The sequence below is a fragment of the Neophocaena asiaeorientalis genome, unplaced genomic scaffold (genome assembly GCF_003031525.2).
Source record: "Neophocaena asiaeorientalis asiaeorientalis breed wild unplaced genomic scaffold, Neophocaena_asiaeorientalis_V1.1 scaffold232, whole genome shotgun sequence".
Lineage (NCBI taxonomy): Eukaryota > Metazoa > Chordata > Mammalia > Artiodactyla > Phocoenidae > Neophocaena > Neophocaena asiaeorientalis.
Window position 1 is genome coordinate 751,502 of NW_020175672.1, and position 12,779 is coordinate 764,280.

At 43.1% G+C, this 12,779-nt stretch overlaps 1 protein-coding gene across 4 annotated transcripts in view; it reads left to right on the forward strand.

The window, feature by feature from the left end:
- Positions 1-12,779, forward strand: part of STIM1 (stromal interaction molecule 1) — a 189,653-nt gene that overhangs the window by 78,311 nt on the left and 98,563 nt on the right. Inside the window, exon 1 of one of the 4 annotated variants that reach the window (XM_024731853.1) lies at positions 181-247. The exons of the other annotated variants lie outside the window; for them this stretch is intronic. Coding sequence (XP_024587621.1) covers positions 196-247 — 52 coding nt within the window. The 5' untranslated portion in view covers positions 181-195. Of the gene's footprint in view, positions 1-180; positions 248-12,779 lie in introns of those variants that run through there. 4 annotated transcript variants of the gene reach the window in all.

Sequence of the window (12,779 nt, forward strand, 5' to 3'; positions counted from 1 at the left end):
TATTTCAGAGCAGCTCTCCTTAAATAGCCATTAGTATCTAGATTGCGTGTGGCAGTCCTGTCATGTGGGCTGCAAAAGTAGCCCGCATTTCCTGAGAAGTGTGGTCTGTGGTGCTCAGGTGGCACATTGCCAGCTTCTTTGCGGATTTTCAAGTCCCACAGGGGCCAGGCTGGGCTGGCATTCTGTGGGGTCGGGATGGGGCATGGGAAGGGTGCAGCTGCTCTCTTCCATTTGGATAGTGTTTCAGGTAAGGGTCTGAGTACCTGCTCCCCTACCCTTCTTTCCTGTGCTGCTTGTGCTGTGTGCCTAGGCTGGGCCTAGCTGGAACATGGGTTTGGTGACAGGTGGGTAGGGTGGCAGGGACTACCGAATTTGCAGCTTCCACTGAATGGACTTTAGTTTGATATGAGCTGTTAGCTTTGCTCTGTGTTTGTGCATTAAAAGGACTTTTGTCTTCATCTTTGGCTCGCTCAAGGTTAAAGCACTAATGGTTGCATTTGAACTGAACTGTTTCTCATTTTGTCTGGCTTTAAGTCTTAAGACAATTAATGGTGGTATCCACCAGCAGAGCTCTTTGGGAGATAAGGGCTCTGGTTGCTGTGGGAGGCTGTGTGCAAGACAGGAAGAAGTGTGTGAGGGCAAGATAGAGAAGTCTCTTGTAGAGTCTCAGAGCTTATGCTCAGAGCTTTGGGTCTGTTTGAGTGCAGGTAGAGTTTGGTCCGTTACAGAGTCTGATGAACTTTACCTGGAGCAGATGCCCCAGAGGGGTAATATAATTTTTGAAACAACCAGGGCCATGACATATTTCTTTTATCCCAAGGCAACTCCTCTGCTAGGAACCTAGGACTACTCTTTTTTTTTTTTATGGCCGTGCCAAGGAGCTTGCGGGATCTTAGTTCCCAGACAGGGGATCAAACCCGGGCCCTCAGAAGTGGAAGCACAGAGTCCTAACCACTGCCAGGAAATTCCCAACCTAGGGCTGTTTAGTCTGCCCTTAGAGACCTCTCCTGCCCTGTCTGTGCAGGCTCAGCATTCTAGCATCTAGATGTTCCATATTCTCTAAGGCCAAGCCAATGGCCAAGCCAATCTTCTCTGGGAAGTCTTTCCCTGACCCTTAAAGGAGAATTAGTCATCTTGCTTCCACAGAACGTGGTATATCCCTTGATTATAGCTCTTTCCTTGTATCCTGATTGCCTGCCTTCTCCACTAGAAGGTAAGGTTTTGTTTTTGTTTTTCTGGTAAAGCTATTGATTTTTTTTTTAATAAAAAGAGATTATTGGGACTTCCCTGGTGGCGTAGTGGTTAAGAATCGGCCTGCCAATGCAGGGGACATGGGTTCGAGCTCTGGTCTGGGAAGATCCCACATGCCATGGAGCAACTAAGCCCGTGCACCACAACTACTGAGCCTCTGCTCTAGAGCCCACGAGCCACAACTACTGAGTCTGTGTGCCATAACTACTGAAGCCCGCATGCCTAGAGCCTGTGCTCCGCAACAAGAGAAGCCTCCTCAATGAGAAGCCTGCTCACTGCAACAAAGAGTAGCCCTCACTCGCTGCAGCTAGAGAAAGCCCGCGTGCAGCAATGAAGACCCAACACAGCCAATTAATTAATTAAAGGGGAAAAAAAAGATTATTTACTGCTGAACAGAGCTCTTTCCAAAAGAGCCTCAGGCCAACTCAAGTTTCTAAGAAGAAAATCTTCTGGAATAGATGAAAAAATATATCAAAGAACAAACACGCCTTTCCTTCATTCTTCCTCTCCGTGTAACTCCCATAGTCATATTACTAAGACTTGAAAAACACAAATTATCACTTGTATATATAAAACTCACATAAATGATAGAAGCAAATGAATTAGTAAAAAATGGCTTCATCTACAACAATGGAGCATAAACTAAAAGTTAAGCTTTTTGAAGGCAGAGGTTGTGTGTGTGTGAGTGCGTGTGGCTCTAACACCTAAGTTGTATGCAAGGTAAACATCAATCATAAAGAAAGAAAGAAAGAATGAATGATTTAATGATGGAGTTTTAGTACTTTTCCTTATTAAAAATTCAAGATCCCAACTGAGTTGATTTTGTGGGTGGACCTCAGGCTGGGGCTAAATATGATGTCTCTGTGCAGACTTTAGAATCGTTTGAGATGTTCTCCCCTCATAGGGTGTTTCTCCCTGACCTTTCCTTTTTCAGCATTCCTCTCTTTTCTTTAATTGCTATTTAAAGATCTGTATGCTGAGGAAGAGCTGGTGGAGGGGAATGTTTCCCTGAGGACATGGTGTCTAATAGCAGCCAAGGCTTTGTGGTTGATTAACTCACTGATTGAATCGCTGACTTTCAGGCATCAAGGGAGGGAGCATGGGTATATGTAAGCAGAGTTTAAGAACTCTGTGTGCATGTATGGTGCAGGGTGGAGGTGGTGGAGTGGTGGGAGTGGTGGTAAAATGAAAAGAGAATGGTCAGAGAAATCTAGAGTTTTAAACTCTTCCTAAATACAATGTTTTGAATTTTCCTTTTTGTGATCTAGAGTCAGAGTAGATTAGTAGAAAGAGCAGAAGCCAAGAGACTTGACTTTCTTCTGCCGCCACCTCATATCTAGGACAAATCACTGCTGCTCTATTGGTCTCATTTTTCTCATTTGTCAAGTGGGAATTGGGAGTCTCTGCCCTGCCTGATTCCCTTGACTGTAGTGAGGATTGGTGAGATGTTGGATGAGAAAGCTCTGCAGAACAGAGGTAATGGTGCCCTGATCAGAGCAGAAGAGGAAAATGACTCTGGTCACCCTTTCATCTTTTCTCACCAGAGACTTCCTGTCTCTGGAGCAATCAACTATCGTAGCCCAGTCCTCGATGCTCAGGTTCCTCTGACCTCTCTAGCCTCTAGATAGTCATTCTTCATTACAGTTGTCCCAGCAAGGCCCTCCATTGCCTCCGGCCTCCCTCTATCAGAGCCCTCACCAGAGTGTCTTGCCATTGCCTGTTTGGAAGTGGCTATTAAGAGTATAGGCTCTGGGGCTTCCCTGGTGGTCCAGTGGTAAAGAATCCGCCTTCCAATGCAGGGGACATGGGTTCGATCCCTGGTTGGGGAACTAAGATCCTACGTGCCGAGGGGCAACTAAGCCCGCGTGCCACAATTACTGAGCTTGCAGGTCTCAACTAGAGAGCCCGCGTGCTGCAAAACTATAGAGCCCACGTGCCACAAATAAAGAGAAAACCTGCACGCCACAACCATAACGAAGAGCCCGCATGTCGCAACGAAAGATCCCTCATGCCTCAACGAATATCCCGTGTGCTGCAACTAAGACCCAACACAGCCAAATAAATAAATAAATAGATAGATAAATAAATAAATAAAATAAATATTTTTTAAAAAAGAGTATAAGCTCTAAAGAGGGAACCCTCCTACACTGTTGGTGGAAATGTAAATTGGTGCAGCCACTATGAAAAACAGTATGGAGGTTTCTTAAAAAACTAAAAACAGAGTTGCTGTATGATCCAGCAATCTCACTCCTGGGAATATATCCAGATAAAACTATAATTCAAAAAATAATGCACCCCTATGTTCATAGTAGCAGTATGCACAATAGCCAAGACATTGAAACAACCTAAATGTCCATCAAAAGATGGATGGATAAAGATGTGGTACATATATACAATGGAATATTACTCAGCCATAAAAAAGAATGAAATAACGCCATTTACAACAACATGGATGGACCTAGAGATTATCATACTGAGGTAAGTCAGAAAGAGAAAGACAAATACCATATGATATCACTTATATGTGGAATCTAAAATATGACACAAGTGAACTTATATACAAAACAGACACACAGACATAGAGAATAGATTTGTGGTTGCCAAGGGGTGGTGGGTGTGGGAGAGGGATGGCTTGGAAGTTTGGGATTAGCAGATGCAAACTATTATATGGATAAACGACAAGGTCCTACTGTATAGCCCAGGGAACTATATTCAATATTCTGTGATAAACCATAATTGAAAAGAATGTGAAAAAGAGTGTATATATAACTGAATCAATTAGCTGTAAAGTAAAATTAATGCAACATTATAAATAAACTATACCTGTGTAAATTAAAAAAAAAAAAAAGAAAAGAGTATAGGCTCTAGAGTCAAGCTGCCTGGGTTTGAATCCTTACTTTTACAACTTACTGGCTGTGTGCTCTTGAGCAAGTTACTTAATCTCTCTGTGCCTTAGTTTCCTACCTGTACATGAGGAGAATAATAGTAACTACCTTGGGATTCCCTGGTGGTCCAGTGGTTAGGACTCAGCGCTTTCACTGCTGTGGCCCGGGTGTAATCCCTGGTTGGGGAGCTAAAATCCTGCAAGCTGCGTGGTGTAGCCAAAAAAAAAAAAAGAAAAGTAACTACCTCACTAAATTACTGTGAGAATTAAATGCAGCAGTATATGTGGAGAGCTTAGAATAGCACCTGGCTTATGGTAAGCATTCAAAAATGTTCTATATTGTTATAATAATTATTACTTAACTCTCTAATCCCTGATTGGAACTCCTGTAGGCTGGGCACTATATCTCTTTCCTCACTGTATCCCTAGCCCTGTTCCACAGGATTGGAACAGCAGGCATTTGCTAAGAACTTCTGGAATGAGAGTTTATGTTTGAATACTGTATTTGCCATATACAATACTAACTTTACGATTGTGAACAAGAGACTTGTCTTCTCTAAACCCTAGTTTCCACATCTGTTAAATGACAATCATGGGACTTCCCTGGTGGCGCAGTGGTTAAGAATCCGCCTGCCAATGCAGGGGACACAGGTTCGATCCCTGGTCCGGGAAGATCCCACATGCTGCAGAGCAACTAAGCCTGTGCGCCACAACTACTGAGCCCGTGTGCCACAACTACTGAAGCCTGCTCGCCTAGAGCCCATGCTCCGCAGCAAAAGAAGCCACTGCAATGAGAAGCCCGCGTACCGCAATGAAGAGTAGCCCCTGCTCACCACAACTAGAGAAAGCCCATGGGCTGCAACGAAGACCTAACTCAGCCAATAAAGAAATAAATAAATTTTAAAAAATGGCAATCATGATCCTTGTTATGCAGGGCTGATGTGAGGATTGAATATATATGAACTGCCAGGAATTGTGTAAATGTAGTTCCCCACCACACCTGCCAGCTGTGTGGCATGTGGGGCCCGGGAATCTGCTGATTACTATAGTACCCCATAGTGGCCTGCTGAACCCAGGGTTGCTCCTGCGGTGATGTTTTCTGGATATTTTGGCCTAGGACGGAAGAAGGAAGCAGTACCTTGGGATTTCCCTTAGGGTTTCCGGCCTTTTCTGTCTGCCTTCCCTACTTGTTCTTATTTGGATTTTAAGTTCCTAGAATAGCCAAAATATTTTTCTGCCTCTTAGTTTCCCAAAGTGTCTTAAGCAACCAGACCACTTTGGTTTTGGCTCCTTTAAGCTTGCTCTGTATGGTCCTTGTCATTCTTCATTAGCTGTTAGTATATTCTGCTTATTTTCAATTTCCTGACATGTATTTTTTCCGAGACCAAAACAGCACTCAGATCATCTGAGGCAAACCCCTTTATCTTATTCACTCTAACTAGTGGGAAGCATACTGACCTGTGAGGTAGAAGACCCGGGTTCCAGTGCTGCCTCTGACCCAGTCTAGCTGTGTGACACTGGGCAAGCCTCTTTCCCTTTCTGGGTCTCAGACAGCTCATCATTAAAGTGAAAGATTTGAACCACATAAGTGGTTTCTAAGGGTCCTTAAATTCTATGGTGTGAGTTTGGACATGTCATTTTTCTTTTTTTGAGGGTCTTAGCTTCCTAATCTGTAAAACTAAGTGGGTTGGCCTGAATAATTTATAGTCAATTCTAAGCCTCAGTCGTTTCCTTTTTCTCTGCCTTGTATTACTTTCTGGAGCGTTTCTGTGACAGTTAACAGCTGTGGACAGGAAACCCGTGAACACTTCTAACTTGGCAAAGGTTGCTACGCCCTCTGAACCTCACCCCAGCCCATTTCCTGTGTTTACAGTGTTTGGCTTTTTTGCTTAGTGACAGGCCTGACAGTTCATACTCCAGTTCTGTCTCCATGGCCTGGTGCAGGGTAGACCAAAATGAGCGCTAATTTGGGAGCTGGGAGACAGGGTTTCAGTCTCCATTCAGCTGTGTGACCTTAGGCAAATGACCTTGCCTTTTAGGGTTCAACATCCTCATCTGTAAAACCAGAGAATTTAACTAGTGAGTCTTTCTGGCTCTGATATTATAGGATATGAATATTTGCCTCCCTTTTTATTACCCCTGAAGAGCCCTTGGTTTAGCCTGTTTCTTCCACATACTCCAACCTGGAAGGGACACAGGGGAGCTCCCTTCGCATTTCCTATGTGGGACAAAATAAGAGGAAGAAAGAAAGTCAAACAACTGTCTTGGGCCCAAATTGGCAGCAAAGAGGAGTTGAGATGGGAGGCTGGTGTGGCCGAATTGCCTAACAAATCAGCTATATGGTTGGTAACCAGGCAGATACCAATAGGCACTTATTATTATGAAGACTCTGGAGATAGATAGTATCCCAGTTCCAGCCCTACTTTCACCATTTATATGACTTGAGTAAGTCATGTAGTATATCTGGGACTCAGTTTCCTCATCTTATATTGGGGATAATAAAGGTACCACCTTCACAGAGTTGTAAAGAGACACCATATGTAGAAGTTGCTGCATAGTTCTTGCCATGTTCATCCTCCCTTTCTCCCTTAGGCAGTTAGAATGTCCTTAATTCTGTTCTTGTGGAGATAGCAGCAAGACAGTCAAGTCCCACTCCAGAGGAGCTAACAGGCCACGTGGGGGACATAATTCAATTATGATTAGAAGAAACCTTATGAGGTGGTGCCTGGATCAGACTGGGTTCAGTGCTCTGACCTCAGAAGGGGAGACTCATAGGGGCTGTAGTGGTTCAAGAAGGTTTCCTGGTGGAGATGGACTTTCCCTGGGCCTTGAAGGGCCAGCAAGTCTCCATTAAACATGAGGAGCTGAGGGGAGAGTAATTCTAGGTACCCGTCTACACCCTTTGTCAAGCTGGCACTTTGTATAGGTCGGTTTCACATACATCTCATTCTCCCATCAGCTAGGTAGTTATTATTCAAGGGATATATTTTCAAACTTTTAAGAGAAAAAAAATGTTTTTGAGTCAAGGGGAAGACATAACATTTATCCAGACCAAACTAGTTTTACTTCAATCAACGGGCTAGGTAGTTTTCTTGCATAATCTTAAATACTTAGAAAATTGTGTTATTATGCCACATTTTACAGATGAGGAAACAGTGCCTCCACAAGGTTAAGCAGCTTTTTCAGCTCAATGTTAACAAGTTACAATGACAAATCAAAGGAGTTCTTCATAATAATTGAGTACAGCCAAAGCCAGGTTAGGAGATACGTATAATTTAGCAGTTCTCAGTTGTGTTTATTCACCCAAGTTCTCAGTAATGTGTAATAGTGCTTATCTTTCTGAGATGGCTATCTTATTCCTTGCTTGCACCCTATACTTACCCTATACTTGCTCTTAGTAGTAATTCCCAATTTTCTAGATCCCCCGTGCTACCATTGACTTAAATTCTACCTCCTCACCTCAAACTTAGATCCCTTAATTCTTTTCCCAAATATTGATCAGGCTCCTACCATAGACCTAGAGATGGATGCAAATACTGATTCCTGCTTGTATCTTTTACTGTAGTGGTTAGACAGACAATTAGAACAAAAACAACTTGGTAGTAATCAAATGCTTACTGTGTGCCATGCTCTGTTTGAAGCACTTTAGATGTATTAACTCATTTAATTTGCACAACTTTATGAGATAGGTACATATTATTTTCTATTTATTTTAAGATAACGAAATGAGGGGACTTCACTGGCGGTGCAGTGGTTAGGACTGTGCACTTCCAGGGGGCCCGGGTTTGATCCCTGATTGGGGAACTAGGATCCCAGAAGCTGTGAGGTGTGGCCAAAAATAAATAAATAAATAACATGAAATGGGGCATCAAGAGGTTGAGTAATTGGTCTAAGTGTGATAGAGGGAAGCACAGGGAATATGAGAGCACAGAAGAGGGGCTCCTAATCTAACCCTAGGAGTTTCGGTGCAGAGAAGACTTTTTGGAGGAATTAGAAAAAGCCTGAGTAAAATCTTGAAACTTGAGTAGGAGTTAGTCAGGCATAGAATGGGGCAAGGATATTGCAGGCAGAGGGTACATCATGTACAAAGCCGCAAAGTGAATCTTGTGTATTTATGGAATTGCATGTGGTTTAGTGCGGTGAGAGCGTGGGGTATGCGTGAGTGAGCGGCATGGGGTAAGGCTAGAGAACTCGGAAGGGACCACCTCTTGAAAAGCCTTGTATGCTTTGTTCATTTATATTCATTATATGGGCCAGGGGTTTCCAGTCTTGGGGATCTGAAGCCCTGAAAAGGGTCCTTGAGGGGTGTCTCATGAATCCATATTATTTCCACTATCATTTTTCAGTTGGTGGATACTAAAAGTACAACCATTATTATATGGAGCTTTTTTGAATTACTCATTGAAAAAAAGTTAGGAATCACTGTTGTAGGAATTTGGGAGCCCTGCAAAGTATTTTGTTTTTAAATTAGAATTTTTATTGAGATAATTATAGCTTTATCTGCAGTTTTAAGAAATAATATAAGGGCTTCCCTGGTGGCGCAGTGGTTGAGAGTCCACCTGCCGATGCAGGGGACACGGGTTCGTGCCCCAGTCTGGGAAGAGCCCACAGGCCGCGGAGCGGCTGGGTCCGTGAGCCATGACCGCTGAGCCTGCGCGTCCAGAGCCTGTGCTCCGCAACAGGAGAGGCCACAACAGTGAGAGGCCCGCGTCCCGCAAAAAAAAAAAAAAAAAAAAGAAATAATATAGAGGTCACTGGGAAACTTTGTGTAGTTTCCCCCACAGTAACATTTTGAAAAACTGTAGTATAATATCACAATCAGAATATTGACATTAACACAATCCACTGATCTTGTTCATATTTCCTCACTTTTACATGTATTTGTGTGTGTGTGTGTGTGTGTGTACCAAGTTCTGTTCCAACACCGTAAGGATCATTCATGTTATCTTTCTATATATTTTTTCTTTTTCAGCCGGCCGAGTGGCTTGTGGGGTTCTTAGTTCCCCGACCAGGGATCGACCCAGGCCCTTGGCAGTGAAAGCGCCAAGTCCTAACCACTGGACTGCCAGGGAATTCCCTCATGTTGTCCTATAATCACACCCTTCCCTCCCATGCCCTTCTGTGTCCCTAACCCCTCTATCCTCCATTTCTAAAATTCTGCCCTTTAAAAAATGTTATATAAATAGAATTGTGGAGTTTGTAACCTTTTTGAACTGGCTTTTTTTGCACAGCATAATTCCCTGGGACTTCACCCAGGGAAGGTATGTGAATCATTACTTCATTCCTGTTTATTGCTGAGTAATATGTAAGTACTAGAGTGTAACCATTCACCTGTTGAAGGACATATAGCCTGCTTCCATTTTTTGGCCATTACACATAAAACTTCTATGAACATTTGTGTACAGGTTTTTATGGGAACCTGAAAAGGATTTTATTCAGGACCGTGGTCTAGTCAGATTTGAATTTTAGAAAAATTATACTGACTGCTTTGGTAGAGGATGAGTTTAAGAGAGACTAGAGCAGAGGCAGGGAGATCAGCGAGGAAGCTATTGTAGTAACCCAGGCAAGAGACTTTGAGACCTGAACTCCGTTCTCTGTGAGCTGGAATGTGCTTTGCCAGAGAGGCTTTTCCTCAGAAATCGCATCAGGCTTGTGCAGATGAGGGAGCAGGGTCAGGGAGCCTGGGCTGTAAGGAGGCTCAGGCATACTTCATTCCTAATAGTCAGTCGCTCTTCAGGGGAATTGCTCTGCCACCATAGCTGAGAGCTGCATCGGGTAAGGAAGGGCTGCGAACCTAGTTCTTAAAACGATCATCCTGACTGCCAGGTTTTTCAGTAGGTGTTCTTGGTTATCTTCTCTCAGGAAAATAAGAAGGGGGCCCAGTTAGCTTCCTTGTATTGTTTGAGTGGAGGCTTATATGGGGCAGAAAGATGGTGAGAAGTTCTCTCCTAGTCTTGGTCTCTTTTGGAGCCTAGGAATGTGTTCTCTAGTAAGCCAGCCAGCAGTGGGCCTGGGAGGCTTGAGGAAGAACCTCTTGTTGCTATGGAAACTGTAATCCACATTGTTTTTACCCCATGCAGTGGTGTGCCTGGCTCCTCAGTGTTTATATCTTCAAGGCCTTTATCACTTTGCTCTTGGGGCTGCTGTGATAAGCACTGATTATTGGGAGCCAGCCCCACTTCTGAACTCAGAGGGTATAATCCTAGAGGGTCCACTAATAGGTTGGACATCTCCCCAGGGCACTGCGCCAAGTCCCTATCTGGGCTGGTCCTTGGATGGCCACCCCAGCACTGTTAGAAAACTCTTCCTAGCAGAAAGATGTTTTGAGTTGTTTGTAATTATTTTTTTGGCCATCTCAGACCCTGACAAGTACTGGCCAGGACACAGGAATGTTTGGGTCAGGCGCCAGATCAGAGAATTTGGGGTGGCTTTTGAACGAGGGTGTGTTGAATTTCTCTGGGACCGTCACACTTCTTGGCACAGACGTCTTTAGAATGTAAAGAATGTAAAGACCTGTGGTGTGTGGGACCCCAGAGCTGAGAAAGTGAATCTTCCAAACCTGTATGCACCTTTCAGTTGTCGCTAGAACCAGGTACTGTGCTGCCTAGCCCAGGGCCAGACACAAGGGATACTGGAAAAATCAGACTCCTCCTGCTGTAGTTGGGAACATGAGACTCACAGGTAAAGCAAAGAATAGAGAACTGACAAATGAACGACTGACATTTTTATAGGGGTTTACTGATTTTAAAGAACTTTACTGATTTTTCAGATAAGAAAATTAATCCTTAGGAGTAGTCAGGGTGTAAGAAAGTCAGATTCAAAGACCTACATCTACCACTTATGTAATTCAGTATATATTTTAATAATTAGGGGGTAGGAATGGAGGGGACCCTGGAGGCCAGAAAAGTGTGTCTTACTTCTCTTTGTACTGCCACTGCCTTTAGCTAGCTATTTCATCAAATAGCTGTTTGAAAGTCATAAATGAGTGTTAAAATGCCAGCATGTGAGCACTGAATTTGGGGTCAGACACTTTTAATTCAGTCAGAAAGGTTATAGGTTTAAAAGTGCAGGCAAATAGGCTGTTAAGCAGATGGGCAAGGGTCCAAAGCCCTGCAGGAGACCCAGGAGTAGGCACCAGGTGTCAGAACAGCCAGAAGGACCAGAAGCCCAAGTTATTGAGGGCATGGCCTGCTTGGTGGGGACTAACTTTAAGGATTAACCATCTTCTGGAAGGATGCTTCTTGTGAGATCAAAATTTGAAGAAAAGAATACTGAGAGGAGGAAGATGGTAGAAATGGGACACAAAGGGGTGACTGAGTGCCCCTCTAGTGTCTTTTTAACTTTGTTTCTAAGTCCTAGTGAAGAAGGGGCCTTTGGCTAGTGCTAGACACTGAAGAAGTTAAGGCAAAACCGGGAAGTTATTTTTTTTTTTTTTTTTATTATTATTATTTTTTTAAACATCTTTATTGGGGTATAATTGCTTTACAATGGTGTGTTAGTTTCTGCTTTATAACAAAGTGAATCAGCTATACATATACATATGATCCCATATGTCGGGAAGTTATGTTTTACCCTGCTTGGGGAATGGCACAAGCTCAGTTAGGGCTTCTGAATTTGCCCTGAATAGACAAACACAACCTAATGGAACCCATTCCCCGCTACCCCTGTTTGTTGGCCTTGGAGAGTAAGAATTAGTCATTCTAAGAAGCCCTGTTGCACAGGCTCATCTGGATCTCCCAACCATAGTCTTGCCACAAGACATGGTATAAGAAGATTGTGAGGCTTCTCACCAGTCAGAATGACCATCATTAAAAAGACTACAAATAACAAATGCTGAAGAGGGTGTGGAGAAAAGGGAACCCTCCTGCACTGTTGTTGGGAATGTAAGTTGGTGCAGCCACTATGGCGAACAGTTTGGAGGGTCCTCAAAAAATGAAAAATAGAGCTACCATGTGATCCAGCAATCACACTCCTGGGCATATATCTTGAAAAAAACTATAATTCGAAAAGATACATGCACCCCTATGTTCATAGCAGCACTATTCACAATAGCCAAGACATGGAAATAACCTAGATGTCCATTGACAGAGGAAGGGATAAAGAAGATGTGGTGTACATGTACTATGGAATACTACTCAGCCATAAAAAATGAAATAATGCCATTTGCAGCAACATGGATGGACCTAGAGGTTATCATACTAAGTGAAGTAAGTCAGAAAGAGAAAGACACATACCATATGATACCACTTATATGTGGAGTCTAAAATATGACACAAATGAACTTATCTATAAAACAGAAACAGACTCACAGATATAGAGAACAGACTTGTATGTGCCAAGTGGGAGGGGGGTGGGGGATGGATGGATTGGGAGTGTGGGGTTGGCAGATACAGACTATTATATCTAGAATGGATAAACAACAAGGTCCTACAGTAGAGCACAGGGAATTATATTCAATATCCTATGATAAACCGTAATGGAAAAGAATATTAAAAAATATTACATATATGTAAAACTGAATTACTTTGCTGCACAGTAGAAATCAACACAACATTGTAAATCAACCATACTTCAATAAAATAAATTTAAAAAAAGTTAGTGAGGCTTCTAATCTGGTTCTAACACTATTTTGCCAGCCCACCTA